This window comes from Phalaenopsis equestris, unplaced genomic scaffold (genome assembly GCF_001263595.1).
Source record: "Phalaenopsis equestris unplaced genomic scaffold, ASM126359v1 Scaffold000002, whole genome shotgun sequence".
Lineage (NCBI taxonomy): Eukaryota > Viridiplantae > Streptophyta > Magnoliopsida > Asparagales > Orchidaceae > Phalaenopsis > Phalaenopsis equestris.
Window position 1 is genome coordinate 20,326,481 of NW_018164444.1, and position 20,718 is coordinate 20,347,198.

The 20,718-nt window shown below is 34.6% G+C and overlaps 1 protein-coding gene across 2 annotated transcripts in view; it reads left to right on the forward strand.

The window, feature by feature from the left end:
• The first annotated feature begins 321 nt into the window (after nucleotides 1–321).
• Nucleotides 322–20,718, forward strand: part of LOC110017835 (trafficking protein particle complex subunit 5) — a 28,206-nt gene continuing 7,809 nt past the window's right edge. Inside the window, exons 1-7 of one of the 2 annotated variants that reach the window (XR_002293292.1) lie at nucleotides 322–739; nucleotides 12,080–12,168; nucleotides 13,433–13,496; nucleotides 14,638–14,715; nucleotides 14,958–15,034; nucleotides 15,141–15,207; nucleotides 15,303–15,400. Coding sequence is in view for 1 of the 2 variants with exons in the window: in XM_020714954.1 (XP_020570613.1) it covers nucleotides 665–739; nucleotides 12,080–12,168; nucleotides 13,433–13,496; nucleotides 14,638–14,715; nucleotides 14,958–15,034; nucleotides 15,141–15,207; nucleotides 15,293–15,400 (558 nt within the window). In the remaining variant the exon portion in view is untranslated. Of the gene's footprint in view, nucleotides 740–12,079; nucleotides 12,169–13,432; nucleotides 13,497–14,637; nucleotides 14,716–14,957; nucleotides 15,035–15,140; nucleotides 15,208–15,292; nucleotides 15,401–20,718 lie in introns of both variants that reach the window. The other variant, XM_020714954.1, reaches the window with a different exon arrangement.

Sequence of the window (20,718 nt, forward strand, 5' to 3'; positions counted from 1 at the left end):
CCCCAGGAGTAAACCTTAGGCACAATATGTAATTACAACATTACCCCTGTACCAAACCGCGGGGCTTTGCCCCCGCACCCCAACCCACGTAACTTCCCAATTTGGACAGATTCTTCCGCTCCGCTCCGCTTCGCTTTGATCCAACATCTGTCCCGATATGGTATATGAGCCATACCATAACAATATATTACTTTTATATCATTCAAAATTTTTTGTCAAAAAAAAAAAAAAAAAGAAAGGCAAAATACAATTGGAGTGGCACTGAGTGGCATGTGTGTAAATCTTCCAAACAAAAAATATATCGCACACAAATCTTCCAAACAAAAAATATGTCGCGCAAAATTTTCTTTTCGGCTAAGATCTGGGGCGAAGAAGCGAGGAGGTGGCGATCGGCTGGAGGTCTCTGCGGGAGGGCGTGGAGGAGAAATCGGATTGTGAAGGAGAAGAGGAACTCAAGAGGAAGAGCCTACGGCGAATGAGCGAGCAAACCCTAAATCTTGTTAAATTATAGCTAAATGTCAGCTAAATCTTGCAACCTGACAGCCGCAAGGAGTAAGGATCAAGTGCCGTGACCACAAACTTTTTTACTTTTCCCGATTGATATCGGATCAGATCTCTTGGCTTCGGATCGCAGTTTGTTTGATCCGAGCTATCGGGAGAAGCTATGATCGGCGTTGGCGGAAAGATCAAGCAGTACTCAAGCGTACTTGACAAACCCCTCAGCAAGGGTAGGCAAGAGGTGAACTTCTCTCCAAAGTTACAATTTTTTTTTTTGCCAGCCCAAAAAAGGTGTTACTTTTTGTGTTTACTCTTTTCCAACAAATTGTAATGAAGATGTACTGCGAAATGGAACTTGAGCTTGTATTCTTTGATTTGCTTTTTATGTGGTGAAGATAGGGGAGGGACAGATGGTTAGAGAGTGAGTAGGAAGGAAAAATGGCCTAGAGAGAGAGGCCGAGAGGTAGGAGAAAGGAAGAGAGGGGGAGGGTAGAAAAGCATGTTAGCATCATTAGAACATTTTTTCTTAACTCACACACACCCGAAGCATAGTTAGAACAAAACTTATATGATTGGAAAAATAAAACATTTGTGAAACGAGAATATAGTTAGAAAACAAAATATGCATGACTTGGTGATTGTAGCCTATACCCTTAGTCCAAAGAACATCTTCTTTGTGCGAGATACAATGTTGTTGTTGCTTCTATGATTACTTCTATCACACTTCCGTCTCATTCATCATAGTAGGGTAAGATGTAAGTATGTTAAATTACATTCCTTTTACCTATTGGAAGATAAAAATAAGCAAAAGAGATAAGATATGGATGAGGGGGAAAATACATTCCATAGATGCCAAGATGAAGAAATATGGGTATTGGTCTTCAACTAAGCAGCTCAACCTCTTTACTCCCACCTTTCTTGTCCAAGAAGTGGAAATCTCATTTGTTTTTTTTGACTCATTATTAATGTTAATTAAGGATCTCATCTTATTTGTTTGATACATAGGACTAGATAACAGCCGATAGGGCAAACATTATAATTTTCATTCAATAATCATAATGGCATGATAATAACATATAACGATCAAATTATCATGACCAATAGAAGGACTTCTTATCACATGAAACTAACATCAAATAAAATTAACTAGAATATTTTATAATTTATGTTGTTCTGTGTGATCTTATCATGAATAAGTAAATGCCTTGCATTGGTCTTGTACCATTTCTTCTGTTGCTAATAAAACTCCTCCCCAAAGATTTTGAAGGTGGTGACCATGCAAGTGGTGGCAGCGTAACTAGTTCAAGTGCATCTTATGGCTTGGTAACACAATTTTTCAGTTTACATGTGAAAGGATTTGAAAGTTTTAGCTTTGGAAATTCTTGAAGAAAGTTTTCAAGTTCATATTTGATGTTTATGAGGGAGCATATACCGTTCTAAGGAACCAGGGAACATGCAACACCATCTCAAGTTGCAAGGGAATAACATCATCTGGTGATGTTGCTCACGATCAATATCATGGCCAAGAATGACCTGATGACTACTAACAACCTTAAAATTATGTTTCATGGTTGATAATATCCTAGTCTTCCAATATTGAATGCCTTCAATCTGTTTGTCTGTTTGGTAAGTCTTAAAATAATTTTAAAGACTCATCAGCTTGCAATTAAGGTATTTTCAAAGTATATTTTAGCTGATTCCATACCTCACGGGTAGTGTAGCAATTCTAATATACACTAAAAGGATCACTGTGTATACTTCTTTTCAGCTTGGTTAATAAGGAATTGAGTCGTTTGTTGTCAGCGGTATAATGGACCCAGCAATTAAAGGTTTACATGATAGGTCATTTATTTGAAGTATAACTAAAGACATGTTAATGTACATTTACCGCATTATCTTGATATTGGTGATTTCGATGATCTTTTAATTATTGCCATCTGCTTTTCTTGATGAGTTAGTAGTGATAGTTGTGGTGAAATTGATTTGTGTGTTCTATGAGTGTCTTCCAACCCAACATGTTGAGTCTTATCACTCCAAATGAAGGGTTAGTTACTCGTGAGACTCATTTTTGCTTGGACAATTGATCCTGTAACTATCTAGAGTAGGAATCTCCTTCATTAAGCAGGAGGTGCTTGTTTTGCTGCATAGAATCAACACCCTGAACCACAAATTACTGTTTTCATTGCTTAATATGAAGCAAAAAAAAGGTGGGATTTCGACCGGAGAGTTTCCTTTCATGCACTTGAGATGTTAGAACACTGGCATGAGAAGATTGATGATCTTAATAATGTCTTGAGGGAGCTTCTTGAGCAATTAGAGGATTTTAATGCTTTATTATTGAAGCGACTTGGATAATGCTCTCGGGATGACGAGGTTAGAGTCGATGTTTGTGGCTTTTAGGCCCGACCAACATGGACTTGAGTCATCTATCATCTTTCAACTTGTAGGGGACTTGGCAATTGAAGGTTTGAATTGTAGCTCCTTTATTGTGGTTTGGAATGGCATATATTCTTGAGTCATCTATCATACTATGATATAAGTTCAAGTTTTATTTCACTGCTGCATCTTCATCACATTTTGCTCTTTTTTTGGAAATGATGGGAGAAATTGAGAGAGAGAGAGAGAGAGAGAATTGGCTTAGAGGGTCCAAGAGATACACAGGCCTAAGGGGTAAAGGAGAGAAAAATGTGTTAGCATCATTAGAACAAAGCCGATATAATTGCAAAATAAAATTTCATAAAACATATTATCTTAGGAAACAAGAATATAACTACAGAACGAAAATAAGCACGACTACTTGATAATAGCTTCTACCCTTGGAGCAGAGAATGCCCTCTTTGTGCTGGATGCATTGTTGCTATTGCTTCTATGATTACTTCTATAACACTTTTCTCTCTTTCACGGTAATGAGTTCAGATGAAAGTATTGTAAATCACACTCCTTTGACCTATGAAAAAAAAATAAGCACAAAAAAGAATAAAGGTATGAATGAGGGGAAGATGATGTGCAGAAACCAAGAATAAGAAAGATGTGTATTTCTTCTCAATCGGTCTTTTGCTAACAAGTAATCTCCCCACCTATTGAGTCCGACTTCTTTAGCCTAAGAGGAAATCTTATTTGATTTTTTTGGTTTCATCATTATTTTTAATTGAAACGCAAATTATTTTATAAATAAATGGGAATAGATAAAATCCAATAGAGCGACCATTTTCAGTCAATAGTCTTCACACATACACTTAATACAATAGTATGACTCTTTATATAGGTAAGATAATCAAATATAACAATCAAAATGCCCATGACCAATAGGCGGACTAAAATGTTCTTATTACATGAAACAAAAGATAAATTAAACAAGAATATTTTATTTCCCATGGTCTTCTTTACGAAGATGCTTCCAATGGCCTTGTACTATTTCACTAGACTAAAAAAAACTCCTTCCTGAACGGTTTGGAGGTGGCAGCTATGCAAGTGGTTGCACCGGAACTAGTTTTTGTGCATCTTGTGACTTGATAACACAAACTTTCAATACACATCTGGAAGGATTTGAAAGTTTGCGATCTGGAAATGTTAATATTATAGAATGAAAATGAAAGTCGCTACGAAACTTGATGTTTATGCGAGAGCATACAACATTTAAAGAATTAGGAAGCATCATGTAACTCTATCTCAAGCTATAAGGGAGCAACATCATCACGTACTATTGCTTAAGCTCAATATCGTGGTTGAGCATGACTTGATGACTGCTAACAACCTTAAAGATCACTTATTACCAGCACTATTAAGATTATATATCATGTTTGATATTCATATTGTTCTTAGATCATTCAAATATTGAATGCATTTGATTCATTTGATAAGTCTTAATTTAATGTCAAGGATTGTAATCTTGTAATTATGGTTTTTCCAAAGCATATTTTAGTTGATTCCATAACTCATGAGCAGTGTTGCAATTCTAATATACACCAATAAAATCACTAGCATGCTACTTTTAAGCTTGATTAATGTGGAATTAACTCAACTGGCCTCACTTAACCCACAATGGACCCAAAATTTGAAGGTTTGAGTTTCAGGTCCTATAATTGAGGTATAAATGATTGCATGTTCTTGGCCATTTACTATGGCTATATTAATACTAATGTTTTTAATGATCCGTAAATTATTCATATGCCCTTCTCAAATGGACAAGCCAATAGCGATCACTTTATGAGTGCCTCCCGATCTAACATGTTGAGCCTCTACACACCAGGAGGTTAAGTGATTGAGAGGCTCATGTTTGCTTGGACAATTGATATTATAGCATTCAAGTGGGGATCGGTAAGGATGGGATACCTCTTTTGGTGCAGAGAGTTACTACCTTGAACCTCAATTTACTAATTTTATGATTATTTGAAAACAAAAGGTGTGATTTTGATGCAATAGTTTCCTTTGATAACATTTGGACATTAAAATAATGGTCTGAAAAGTTTGATCTTAGTGATATGAAGTTAATGAGTTAAATGCTTCATTGTTGAAGCAACTTGAACTTTGCTCTTAGGTTAGGCTAGAGTCATTATTTGTGTCTTTCAAGTCTGATTAATGTGGATTGAGTCATTTTTCTGTCATTTCACTTTATAAATGAAGGTGTGAAAGGCAGGCTGTTTATTTGGGGCATGGAAGAACACATGTTCTTGGCTACCTATTATGATTATTCTAGTATCACCTCTTGTAGAGATCCATGGATTTGGGTTGCTTGCCAAGTTGAAGAGCATTAGTTGCATTCTAGATGCTCCGTCCACCCTATGACTGACCCCTAGCCCAACACATTTAGTTAGATTGCTTCGAGGAGTTAAAGCATCATGTGGGTCATGTTGATTTGGCTACTTAATCCTGCTATCATTGTTCTAAATAGATTTTTGTGCTAACATTTTTACTTTTTTGGTATTACCTGGCATTTAGTGTTCTGAGTTTAAGTGAAAATTTATTAAGTTTTAACTGGGCATTGGAGCAACTTTAGTTTATTTAGAATTTGAAACCTTTGTTCAAATCTTTATGGTGTTTAACTCTACAGAATGTTGTCCTGTATTAAATTTTCAAAATTTTCGTGAATGCCAAAGTATTCTTTCTCCATTTAAGGGAGCATTCAAAGATCATTGTGTGTGGTATAGTTCATGGGATTAGGCTAGCTGCTGCATGAAGTTCATTTATAAGGGCAGGCATCAAGTTTTGGAGATTGTAGATTTGTTAAATTTGTGGGATGAGGGATGCGTCTTCAACTAAGACTAGGGCTTGTGAGTAGCTCTTAGTTATGGGTGATGAGCAAGCAGAACAACAAGCGATTTGTATGCATGTTTGTTGGCTTATAAGATGGAAGCACGTGGAATAGGAGTCATAGCTTGCTCAGAGGTAGTGATGAGGGGCTGCTAGGCTTAGTTATGGGATTGGTTTAATTCAAGTGAAGTGGGTCTACTAGGTTTGCGAGTTGGAGATGGCGATTAGGGCTGTCAATTTGGCCCGTTGTTCGCAAACAACTCGTATTCGGCTCGTTTTCGACTCGTTAAGCAACTCGTTAAGCAAACGAGCTGAACACGAACAAATTTTTAAGCACGAAAAATAAACGAGCCGAACACGAACAAATATTTGTTCGCTCGTGTTCTGCTCGAATTGACTCGAAAAGAAATAAGTAAATATGCACAAACACATATAATACATATTCATAAAATTAAATATTATGAATTGTAAGTAATTAAAATTTTTTAAAATAAAAAAATTTATCAAATTTTAAAAAAATTAAATTCTATAAATTATAATATATAACAAATTATTAATAAATACTACTTATATAAATATTATATATTTATATAATATAAGTTTTATAATTAATATAATATAATATAAAAGTATAAATTTATGGTTTCGGCTGCTTCTCTCTCTCCCGAGTTCTGACTCTTCTCCTTCCTCTCAAAATCGCGAGGGTTCGGCTGCTTCTCTCTCTTTCAAAATCGCATCGCGAAAGGCGTTCAACGAGTCGACGATGGCCGCACTCCTCTCAAAATCGCGAAAGGCGTTCGGCGAGTCGACGACGGCCGCACTCCTCTCAAAATCGCGAAAGGGTTTCCGCGGCGAGAGCTTAGAGTTTGTTGTTTGTCTTCCTCTTCCGAGTTCCGAGTCATCTTCCTCTTCCGACTAATCTCTTCCAATTTCGAGCCGAACTCGAGCTGGAAAATATTATTCAAGCCGAACATGAACACACCGTTCACAATTCATTTCGAACACGAGCCGATTTTGAACACGAGCCAATGTCGAACGAGCCGACCCTGAGCTCGCTTATGCTCAGCTCGTTTACAGCCCTAATGACGATTACAATACATTTTAAAAATAAAGAGCAAAATTGTAGGATACTTGATTTGATATAAAAATTGATGGGGATGAGAAGAGAGGGAACTCTACACATATACTTTGGAGTGGTCTATATAAACAGTTTTGATCTTAGGAGCATTTTATTGGCTTCACAAATAATTTGATTTCATGTTTCTTCAATTACTATTAGTTCAATTACAGACCTTGGGTCTCTACTTTTTAGAAATGAAGTTACATGGATGATGCCAAATATTTGAATGCAAATGTAATCCAATATAGTTGAAATAAATGGTAAAATTTAAATAGAATATTATCCAAAATGAGATTAATAATCTAATAAAATAAATCAAATTAAAAAAATGGTTGTAAATAGAAACGAGCTTTAAAAAAATCTTGAAGGTAATTGAACTTTGTCCAGTTGATCTTTTACACGATCGTACTGGATATGTACTGCATCAATTAAGTTGGTGAAGAGTATAAGCGAAAGAACACTATACACAACATAGATCTTAGGAGCACTCAACTGACCTTACAAATAATTTGATTTCATATATATTTAATCAATAATAATTTAATCTTATGTCATGAAACCTTATTTATATACATAAAATTACAAGGATGAGGATAAATATTTGAAAGTTAATCTAATCCCGTGCAATACTAATAAATGCTGAAATTTAAACTTGATATTATTCGAGAGAAAATAAATAAAATTGATATACCAATTAAATCGAGTTATCAGAGTAAGAAAATTTTGTTCTTATATAAGGCTAAAAAAGATTAAAAATAATTCTGATTCATTTTGTTATGGCTTGGTTCGACTCGTTGTAATTGGCATATACCCAATTGCGCTTTTAATAATATGCACAAATCTATTCTGTATTAGGTGTTACTGAGGCAAAATTGTAGTCATCTGAAGTAAGATATCTTTTAAAATAATGAGAAATAAATTGGAATAAAACTCACAATAGGAAGTTGGGAAAGATCGATTACAAACTCTGGTATATCTAAAAACTTTTCAATGCGTGATCTATAAAGAAAAATGGCTCATACTCAACAATATTCTTAAGATCATACACTTCTATTGGCATATATTATATTTTAACTATCAATAATATCTCAGGAATAACTCCAAGTGTAGTAGTAAACCCAAATAATAATAACGCGTAATGTTTAGTTCCTTATCAAAAAATAGGATTTTCATCATACATCTTCATAAGGACTATTATTATGAAGAGAATGATATTAATTTTGAAAAAATGCTATTATACTAGAAAAAAGTTAAAAGATTTGTTTGGTTGAAAGTGCTTGTTGAGCCTGCGCAATGGATTACACGAAATTTAGTAAAAGTGCATTTCTAGGTTGGATTGTCACGTGATGTAGCCTATTGTAGGCTTCTTTAATTTGAATTTGAGGCTTTTCATAATGCATAATATAAGTATTTGATTTATATGAAACATAATCATCATTACATGTGCAAGAGTGAGGAAATTTGAAAAGATAAGATTAATATCCACAAGGACAATATTCCTTTGGGGCAAAATAATGATTTTCATAATATATCGATATTCTTTGTTTATGATAATATGATGACATTGAAATTTAAGTAGTAAAATTACCTTATAGAGTTTTTATTTATTATTGATTGCGGTGCCGAAAAATTGATCAGTAGATCGGTATTGAGATTCATCATAGGAGAAGACATAATGTGACCACAAAAGATGTCTATTTCGTAGCTACTCAATTGGTAAGTCATTGAGTTCACCATAGTCAAGAGTATAAGGAGGCTTGTGATTTTGTCATGGTCGAGGAGGTTGGTCTGTGAAACTCTTCATAAGATTCAATTAGATCAAAGGGTTATGAGGTTCGTAGGATGCTAATGTGAGGCATCAGGGTTATTTGATGCGGAAAATGAAGTTGCATGTGGTAGATTAATCGTTGATCTTAGTGAAGCTAAGGCAATGCAGATCATGGAAGCAATTTACACAATACTCTATAGATTATTTTGTAGCTGGGTGAACTTAATAGATGAAGAATCAAAGGGGTGAACTTAATAGATGAAGAATCAGAGGGGGTTTTATGACGTTGCTATTGTGGATTGGAATTACTGTATGATATTGTATGGTACAATGCGAATGATTTACTATAGTTAGGGATTAACGAGAATTATTACGATTCTGTACTGAGATATGTGGTGTGAAAGAGCATGAGTGAGAGAGGATCAAAATGTTTGAGAGAAATGTAATGTTTGAGAGAAATGTATTTGTTTGCCCTTTTGGCTCAAATAGACCTTTATTCTTCTTAGTCAAGCCTTTTTGTGGGCATTCTTTTCTAAACCTACTTGGATAGCCCTTTGAATTTTTTATCCAAGCCTTTTAAGTGAGCTAAAAATGGGTTCCATTGGTTTTTTTTATGGAGGATAAATAATTTGAATTCTTAGAAATTTTAAAAAGAAAAAAAAATATTTGTTGTCCTTAGAGAAGTAAATTACAATGACAATAAAAACAAGCCTTTATCCCACTAAGTGGAGTCACTATTGAATTCTTTTTTTCTATTGTGTCCTATTGAGTGTCATATTTTCAGTTAATTCCAATAAAATAAGATCTTTTTTTATACAATATGCCCAAGTATTTTTAGGTATATTTCTACCTTTCTTAACGTAAGTTGAATATAAAACATTTACTCTCCTAAATGGATCATGAGATGACCGACATTTAATGTGATCGAACCATCTAAGATGACTATCTCTATTCTTGTCTACCATTAGAGTTACATGAACCACGTATACATTCGTTTCACATTCTGTCTCTAAGTGTAAAATCACTCTTCCATCTGGGCATTCTCATCTCAGCAATACTTAACTTAGTTTTATGCTTCTCATTTATAGGTCAGCCAACATTCTGCGCCGTAAAACATTGCAATTCTTACCACTATCTTATAAAATTTTCCTTTTAAGTCTGAGTGGTACTTTTCTTTCACACAATAGGTCTGATGCATTCCTACACTTGAACCATCCAACTTGAATTCTACTAATTACATCCCTATCTATATCACTATTAGTTTGAACAATAAACTCAAGATATCTAAAATGTTCAATGCTTTTAATGTTTTGATAACTCATGGTTTAACCTACCACTAAAGTTACATTCCATGTGTTCAATTTTAGGTCACTCAAACGAAGGCCTTTAGGCTCTAAAGTAGACCTCTATAATTTAAGTTTTTCCTAAATTCTTTTTCTAGTCTCATCCACAAGAAGGATTTCATCAGCTAAAAGCATAAACCAAGGTGCATCCTTCTGTAAAAGTCTAGTAGGAGCATCCATAACTAAAACAAAAATATATGGCTTAAAGCCGTTCTCTGATGTAATCGAACTGAAATAGCAAAACATTTGGTCAATCCTCCTCTTGTTCGAACACGAGTAACAACTCTAGTATGCATATCTTTAATGAATTGAATATAATTCATATCAACACATTTCTTTTCTAGATTCCTCCAAAGAACTTCTCTTGCAACCTTATTATAAGATTTTCTAAATCAATAATAATCATTTGTAGATCTCCCCCTCTCTCTCTCTGTACTTCTCCATCAAATATTTCAATAAATGTATATCTTTCGTAGTAGACTTGCCCAACATAAATCCAAACTGATTGTGAGAAATATTTGTATTGTCTGAACCTATGTTTAGTTTTTCTCTCCCATAATTTTATTGTGTGACACATTAACAGAATTCCTCTATAATTTGCACTCTTGTGCATCCCTTTTATTCTTAAAAATGGGACCAAAATATTCTCCCTTCACTGGGACATATTTTTATTTTTTAAAATAATATTAAAAAGTTTACTAAGCCAATAAATTTTCAAATCTCCTACATATTTTCACACTTCTATTGGAATACTATTAGGTCATACTAATTTTTCACTATTGATTTTCCTTAAAGCCTCATCAACTTCTTTTTTATTAGTGCGACGGTAAAAATAAGATGGTGGTGAGACCTGCAATGCTTTATGGTGCTGAATGTTGGCCTTTAAAAGAGAAACATAATAATAAGTTAAGTGTTGCCAAGATGAGAATGATTAGGTGGATGAGTGCCTTTACACTTAGAAACAAAATGCGAAATGAATATATTCGTGATAGGGTCGGTGTAGCTCTTATGACAGACAAAATTAGAGAAAGTCGTTTTAGATGGTTTGGTCACATTAAACGTCGATCATATGATGATCTGATTAGGAGAGTAGATGTTTTTGATTCGAGTTGTGTTAAGAAAGACAGAGGTAGACCTAGGAAGACTTGGGCTTATTGTATGAAAAATGATCTTAATTTACTAGAACTAAATGAAAATATGATACTAAATAGGACGCAATGGAGAAAAAAGATTCACGTTGCCGACCCCACGTAGTGGGATTAAGGCTTTGTTGTTGTTGACGGTAAAAATAAAAGGGTTTATTATTATTATTGATATTAAGATCACTAAAGTCGATTGTATTTTTAAAAACTTTATTGAAATGTTTATCAAAATATCTCATCAATTTACGTTGAATATCTTCATACAAGAAAATTATTTTTTATATTTCATCTTTAATATAATTTACTTGAATTAAATTTTATAATTTTCTTTTATCTTTATTTGACCAATTTATACATATATTTTTCACTCTCTTTAAAATTCAATCTATTATAACAATCGCTAAAAAAGAATTTTTTAGCATCGCAAATAGTTTCCTTAGACTCCCTATGGGTCACCTTATATTTTTTCAAATTCTCTAAGCTTTTGCATTTAAATCAATTTTAATAATAAAACTTCTTATATGTTATTCTATTTTGCACATTATTGTTCTTCAACCAACTATTTTTTATAAAAAACTTTTCATTTTGATTCTCTAAGTACATCTTTTGACACTTTTTTAATAATGCTTGTTACTTTATCTCACATAAAATTAGATTCTTCATGAATATTATAAATTTTAAAATTTTAAAGTTCTTTTATTTGTATCTTTTAAGTGTCCCATATAATTATATTACAGTGTTTCATTGTATTTTTAATCTTCAAACTCTTAATCTTAAAATGCAAAGTTAATAATTGAGTATTTAAATTTTCACTTGGAATAGCCTTACAATCATTACATTCTCGACTATATATTTTTCTCATAAAAAAATAATCAATGTTTTTTATTTTATTCTTTCTTATAAGTAATAATATGCACATCCTTTTTTTAATAAAGCAATAACATATTTCATTTTGCAGGTTAGTCTGAGTGCCTTTGCATTTTTGTTTTCGGAACTAGTGCAGTACAATCAGACTCAAGTTGACAATATTGCGGAGTTAGAGCGAAGGTGATATTTTGTGTTACATTTAATCTCATGTTTTTTTAGTCCTCTGATTCTAGTTAACTCTAACAGAGCATCCAAGTTTGTCATTTGCACAAATATATTCGATTGTTTATATAATGCGAAAGGGTTGACTACAATTTATTTAGTAGTTCTATGGTCAGAACTATTACCAAGGTGTTTTGGGTTATGCTAACTGAAAGGAGCAATGCTAAACTTTCCGAACAGAAGGTATCTCTCCATATGAATCAATTAGAAGTCATCAAATGAAATTCTAGTCATTTGTCATCTAATAATTGTCTCAAATTTAACCTTTGTGTGAGCTATCTTTATAGGACATGACTTAGTATTGACTTATAGTTACCAATGTTATATTCACTAAATCTGTTTATCATATGGTCAAGTTTTTTAATGTTTCTCAATCCATATATTTTATAAATTTTCGTAAGTATTATAGCTTTTCACTTTTTTCTTAGAAGAGTCTCCACTTATCAAAGTTATGCGATGTGAAAATAGCATCACCTAATACTTCAATGTAAAAAGATACAAACTTAATGTTGATATAAATAGCTCTTTCTTTACCTTTATGTTTGATTAGGAGTACCGTATTTCCTTTCTTAACATTTTCTCTTTCTATAAATAGTAGTAGAAGGGTGGCTGGCTATACAAGGCAAACATAAGGAAGTGATTCCTCCATTCTCTACACTTTGATCTTTTTTTTTTTGTTTTCTTCTTTCATAAAAATTGTATAGACTTTAAACTTATGCTAGTTCTTTATGTGTCAAAAGTGGCATGAACAGTTTTTTTTTTATAATAAAGGCATATTCTGAAATAAAATGCTTTTTAGAAATTTTTACTGGTTGTGGTTTAGGATATTATTTTAATTGTGTTAAAGCAGTTAATGAGGCGTGTATAAGTTGGCCCTCCACTTACGACTTGAATTGCTACTAGAATTATATTTTGTCTTTCACCCTGTGCTAAAATGTGTTAATTTCCCTGCCACTTGCATCCCCTTCCAATGCTTGTTCTGCTTATTCCCTGGTTCTGTTGTCTATCCTTAAAAAAGAATGGGCGAAATAGCTTAAAACGTCAGAAAAAAAAAATTGTTTTCATTGTAAATAATCTCTCACTATCCTTGTCTATTGATGATGCTTGGATAATATATTCGACAAAAGATTCTGATGCTTATGAAAAATCTCCTTGGAAAGTCTATGATAAATGTCAATAATTATGATTGGGATGGCCTCTTTGACATGCATTACTATTGCAGATTAGAAGATGCAGGCTATGCTGTTGGAGCTAGAGTTCTTGAACTCTTTTGCCATAGAGAAAAGGTATGCATAGGACTACTTACAGATATTGGCAAATTAATTCCCGTTGAACCTATCGTATATGCTGTTCAATAATATGTTAGTAACATGAATTCGTCTAATATCTGTTAGAGAAGTTGCAATTTCATTCATATACTATAGATGCAAGATGTCGTGAGATTTTTTCTTAGCCTACAAAGCCTGGAAATAGAGCAACCGCTTGATATTTTTAATGAAACTGAGTCAATTATGAGAATTGGGAGATGTGCCTTAATAAAAGAAGTATCTTTTAAAGTCGTTCGTGCATGCATATATGCAGTAATCTCATTGGCATCTTTGAATTTGTGCATAGATGTTAGTTTGAACATACATGTTCATATTAATTAAAAGATTCAAAATAGAGTAAAGTGCCAAAATAGTCCGTGACTATTTACATTGGGCCATTTTAGTCCCTATAGTCTATTAAATTGTCAAATTATTCCCCATACTCTTAATATTTTAGCCTCCATTAAAAGAGTATGGGAACTAAATTTACACTTCTATAAATTCTGGGACTAAAATGACTTCTTGCAATGAGTTAGGCGACCATTTTGACATTTTTCTCATTAAAAATATGAAAAGTATGAATTTTGCTTCACATGCTTTTATGACTTTGTAGTCATATAGGGTACAGAGGTTAAGTAGATTTAGTTGAGTTGGATTTGTTTTCGGATTCATATATGTACTTTGTTGCATCGCTTTTATAGTTCTTTCTGAGAACTATATATCTCTTCAAAAGGGGGTGATTTGCATACATATTTTTTCTTAGAGTATATGTTTTTTTGAATCATCCTAATGGCGGATATGCAATTTAAACCGAGTTGATTATTTGTGAAGTTTTCTACCATTCCCATCAAGGAACTCTCTTTTAGTGGTAGAGGGTGAAGTTAATTTTCTGCTTTTTTTAATTGTATGAAACTTTGGCTTACTAAAGATTTCTTTTCCTGCAGTTACTTTAAAACTTATTTTACTTTTGAAATTGCAGTGCCTTTCTGATTTTCTTTTCTTATTGATATTTTCTAGGTTTTTTCCTATTTTAGATTCATGCACCTCTTTCACATTTATAACATGTCAAGTTTTTCCCTGTCCTTCCATTTTGTTAATGCTTTTTGGTATTATTATACAGGGTAACAGAAGGGAGACACGACTTTTGGGGATTTTATCTTTCGTGCACACCACGGTGTGGAAAGTTCTCTTTGGAAAGGTTGCTACATAAACTTTTTTAACTTTACTTTTGGTTTGGAAATGTAATTTTTCAAGTTCCCAAAGGGATTTCTGATACATTAACTTCAAAGTTTCTTGACTTATTTTGCTTAGCAAGTTAATCCTTTTTGTTAAAAGGGTATTTCTTGTACTTCAATTCTAAGAGAGATGAACTATTCACTTGGCTCTCTTTCAACAAATGATCTTACAAAATCATACTTTTTTTGTTTATGTTTTGACCAGGTTGCCGACTCACTTGAGAAAGGGACCGAGCATGAGGACGAATATATGATTAGTGAAAAAGAACTTCTGGTGAACCGGTAAGATGGTGTATATCCCATTGTTAGCTTTTCTGGATATAGGAGTATGCTGTTTTTCTTTTTTTTTTTATAATTTTTTTGTACGTTTGCTCTGTTGTTTATGAAGATTTATATCCATACCCAAAGACATGGGAGCATTTAACTGTGGCGCATTTGTAGCTGGGATTGTAAGGGTAAGTTGAAGGTACATTTTCCAATTTTGTTCCTCCATGGGGCTCACTCTGATTAGCTATGTTAAATGTTTTATTTTCTGTAAAGGGTGTTTTAGACAATGCTGGCTTTCCTGCTGTGGTGACGGCACATTTTGTACCCATGGAAGGTCAACAAAGACCAAGAACCACAATTTTAATAAAGTTTGCTGATGAGGTTAGTTATTTTTGCTCTATTGAGTATTTATGATAAATTGAAGAGGTATATGTCCAAAGCAAGCTTGATAGTTATTGTGGATATTGAAGGGAACATCTGTTGAATAAATACGGGAGATATCTGTATAATTTGGAGCTTTGATAGTTTCATAACAAAGTTTTGAATTTGAAAAGCTGATTTATAGTTTGGCAATGAAACTTGGCTGACATGGATAATATTTTTTGAAAAACTTTACATCTTGAGGTGGATTAGTTTTTTTTTTTTCTTAATCAAAATTTCCTAATTTTGCCGACCCCACGTAGTGGGATTAAGGCTTTGTTGTTGTTGTTGTTGTTGTTGAAAATTTCCTAATTTAGATTTTAGTCGAGCATTTATTTAGAGCTGAATCGAGATTTTCTGCAGGCATAATCTCTCATATTAAATTATTTTTCTTGCTCAAAGGAGTTCATTCTTGATTAAGGATGTTGCTGAGGCTAAAATTTTTCGTAAGATTTTGTAGTTATATATGAATTTAATTGAGTGGAAATGATTCAGATAATGAAGGTAGAACTGTACAAGATCTCATAATTTCATAATCTTGGGTATACTGCCAAACCTAGTCTACTAACATAAAGGTTTTTTATAGTTGTAAGTCGCTACGTCTGCTGCGTCTGCTGAGCTTGATTAACAATCCTCATCTCAGATTTCCACAGGGTAGAATTGTCTAAAAAATGAGCTTTAAGTTTGATGTCAACTCATTCACTAGTGGGGAAGTAATCATAATTTTTTTTTTTGTATAAATGGTTAAGAGGTATATAACATGGCTATTTTGTAAGTACTAGACCAATAATGGGCGTGTAAACTTGACATAACCATTAACTATTAATGAGCTTCAATTTGATTTGAAGGAGCTCATTGTAGATATTGATTTGATTCCCTTTTTTTATTATTATTTTAATTTGAGGGACTTGATTTCTTCGGAGCAGGCTCAAGGTTTGTTTGAGGTTCGGTTTACATCCATTGAAAGACTAAAAATAAGCATAATTTGTTTTGCATGTTTACTTTAAATGGATCAAGATTTATTGGGTTAAAACTTAAATTGGAAGTCCCAAAATGATACAATCTCAGGATGGGGAAAGCTCAATAATTTGTCTCTGGAACTTACTGTATATATATAGGGTGACTGATTAATTAAATTGGTTTGTGGGGTTTGTCAACATTATGTTTGATCCCTTTTAATTGGTTTAGCCAGATAAGTATTGCTTTTTAGCTAATTGATTAATTAGGATGGAGCTTATATCTATTGGAGGCCTAGATAGAAGACTTGATTATAATTATCATTCCCAATTTCAATTTGAGTACCAAACTTAAGATTTTATTATTTTGAATTTAATTGTACTTGTAAGGTTGAATCTTACAATTTGATTTTTGGACAAGATAGCTCTATTATTAGTTGGTGAATCACCAGGATGGCAATATTCTTAGGTCAAACTAGCAAGTAATATAGGCAATGCAGATCATTGGCTGATTTGTCAAATCAATGCTGCTGACATCATATGCATATGAATTGAGCTATAGATAGTAGCAGTACACTCCGTATATTTCAATGCCTTTGGCATGGTACTCGATGCATTACCTGGCCTTAGACTTTTAACATGATATTTGCAAACATTTGAGATGATATTGCCAATTGGGTTACTTCTTAGGGCAAATTTGAATTTGCAACGCACTCATATGCTTCTTGAAATAGCGTGGTTATTTAGATTTAGTATTGATTTATGGATTAATTTTGGAATTTTGCATGTGATAATTATTTATTTTTTCTGAAAAAAATTATAATTAATGCATTCTATTATTTATTATTATTTTTTTATAGGATCCTATATGAGCCACGGGTAAGAAACATTTTATTGATTTGTTCCCATTTATGTTAGTTGCAATGATGGTGACCACATCCATCTTCAGTTGGAGGTTTGCGGCATCCTGAAATGAAGGAGCCGCACAATAGCCATACCTACCTCCACCTAACAATAATGAGAGATATCTTTAGGATTTTGTAAGCTAAAGCCTTCGAAGGTGAGCATTCATCTCCTTAAACTTGGGTCATAGATCAATGGTGGGAGGTAAAGCTCTAGCCTAACTAAAGGTAAATAGTGCGGAGGTCTTCGTTCTTCAATTGGATCTAAGATTAATGACACGAAGGTTTTCAAATTCCAGCCATATTGAAGATCAATGAGTTGGTGTTCATATTACTAAGGTTATACTAATTGGGTTTTAAAATCAACAATCTTAGTGTTTTTATTGCATTTATGTGCAAGGGGGATATCCTATTGTGAAGTCGGTTGGAGAGTTGACAATGACTATTGGGACGTTAGACTATAATAAGTATCTAGGCTAGTGCAGAGAATATGATAGGAGATGAGAAGGCAATGTCACTAGAGTTGGCCTCGATTCTTGAGAAAGAGATCACTCGTGCAAGGAGTGAGGACCTCAGGGAGTTGCATGTCAATATCATTAGAGATTAAAGAGTGGAAAAGAATATGAGAGAACACAATAGTGAAAGGAGAGAATTAGCGTGGATGTGAGAGTGTGTCATGTAAGAGAGAGAAAGGTGGCAAGAGTAGTGAGGGTGCGCAAATGAAACCATGGTGTTTTACATAGAGGGACAAGGACAGAAAGGGTTGCAACATGGGGATTGTGTGCTTCTTTTGTGGGTTTCTAGAGATGTTGCAACTAATATGATGAATGTGAGAGTGGGCTCCCAAGTGAGAGGGAGAGTGTGCAGACTGATGCTGGAGCAAGTGACACGGCGTTGTGAGGAGTTGGCTAGAAGGAAGGCCGGCTGAACTGGTCTGGAGGGATTTCTGGTCCAGCCTCTTGCTAGACCGAGTGGCCTTTCTATAGAGGCGGGACTGGCGCCCTCGACACTTTCCTTTTTAATTTTTCCCATTTTTCTCTCTATTTATATGTATGTTTGTTGGAATTAGAATTATGTTTTGGTGTGTTTTCTTTTTCAGATTCCATGTGGAGTCTTCTTCCCCTTGCTAAGGTTGTATCCGACGACAGGTGGTATTCTGACTGTATCCTGCTTCAAGATGTATCCTCTCTGATTTCTTCTCTACCCTCTTCTTCACACTCCTTAGCCGTCGGTGCGCACCCCCCATCCCTTCTTGAACTCTCAGCCACCAACCTCCCTCTCTTCCCTAGCTAGCTAGCCAACGACCTACACCTCTCCATCCACCAAATCTGCCATAAGCAACCACCTACCTTCACTGTCAGTGTCGTCCACCTACATGTCCAGCCTCCCTGGACAATCGCGAACCTACCCTTCTCCTTTACCTCCTAATCCTAGCCACCGACCACCATATCTCCACTTCCTTCGTCCCACCTATTCTACATCCCATGCGACCACTACTCTCAACCACCTCGCCAACACACTTGCTACCATCGGATCCTGTTAGTCATTCCTAATTGGCGATTAGTGGTTGTTGCGTTTTCATTTTCGTTTGAGTCGTGTTTGTAACCCTAATCATTTGCTTAGTAAAATTTGCTTTCGTTAACGCAGGTTTGATTAGTTATGGTATCATTTGGTATCAGAGCTAGCATAACCGCCCTAGTCTTATCATAGACTTTCCTAGCATTCGCCTTACTCATCCACCAAATATTTTCTTTCCTATCTCCAAGCCATAGCCAAAACTTTTATCTATCCCTAATTTTCCCTTATTTATTTTCAAAATCATCAATCTTTAATCTTTTTCTTTTGCTCTCTTGCACCTCCCATTTCAAACCCTAGCCATGCAACCATGGAGATATATGCCCATGCCTACTCGAGAAGAGATGCAGCGAGAGATCTGTCAACTTCAGCTGAGATTGGCGTGCTTTGAGGACACCTAGGAGGGACCTACCCTCGATGGTGACAGTAAAAGCCGAAGAGAAGAAAGAGACAAAATTTTCAAACCCTTTGTAGGGAGCATGCAATGATTAAGGGCGTGTTTGTTTCGATTTTTTGGCCGGCTTTCTGAACCAAATTTAGTCAAACACGCGTTTATTTTGCAATTTTGTTGATCACGATTTAAAACCGCAGCAAAACTGCCGTTGGAACTTCTCGTATGTGCGAATGCAAAAATAGTTTTGCATTCGTGAAATCTGCCCACCGTCTGTATCCTGCTCTCGCACCATTTTCTAGAGAAACCCTTCCTCAAATCCATCAACACCAACCTCTGGACAGAAAAAACCCACTGCATCGAAGGGCTCAACGGTCATGATCCTTGCTCGGTCGTATTCGTGTATTTTGGCAGCATAATTGTGATGAAGAACGAGCACCTCACCGAGGAGATCACACTTCTTCCGCCGAAGTTTATTGATGTGATGAAGGGGAGGGGCAAGATGGTGAGCTGGTACGCGCAGGAGCAGTTTCTCTTGCACCCGGCGGTGGGAGATTTCTTGACTCATGCCGATTGGAATATCCATGGAAAGCTTCGCCGTTGGCGTGCCTGCCTTATGTTGGCCATTCTTCACAGAGCAACAGACTAATTGCAGGTGTGTTTGTGCGGAATGGGTGGTGGGGATGGGGATTAACAACGATGTGAAGAGGGAAAAGGTGGAGGAGCTCGTAAGGAAGATGGTGGTTGGGGAAAGAAGCGGGAAGGAGATGAGGAAGAATGTGATGAAATGGAAAGAGAATGCGGTTCGAGCTCTGGAAGAGGGAGGGTCTTTAATTGTGAATTTTGAGGGGGTTTGCCAAGAAAGTACTTGTCTAGTATTGAATTTATTAATTAATTATTAGTGTGAGCCATGGATGTAACGGGAGGAGGATCAATATTGTTAGTGTCAGCCATTGTGGAATGGGTGTGAGGTTCCATTCTTTTTTTTTTAGGCTAGGTTTAAATCCATAGTAAATCTTTCTTTATGGGATGCTGGTAAGAAACTTGGAATATAGGTGATCATTCATAATGAGGAATCTATCTAATTACAATAAGATTTGGATGAAATTATTTATTTCTTAGATTTTATTGGAAAATATTTTAATCATTTGCATAGGATGATCAAATCATTTTATCCTTGATGATTTTTTTTCTCTTTCTCTTAATCTCCCCACTTGTTTAATATAGTACAACTGAGGAGTATTTCAAACATTTAATTCACATACAACACTTTCAAAACTGAATTTTTCAAATATAATAAGTGCTTCTAGAACACCATCTTTTAAACAACAAAATTTTCACAACTTCATGCAACCACAGCTGAAACAAACACACCCTAAGATGAAAGACCGCGATGTTTTGGAATTCAATATCAGAGGAGCTCTAGAGAGCAAACATTAGTTGGAGTACACATAG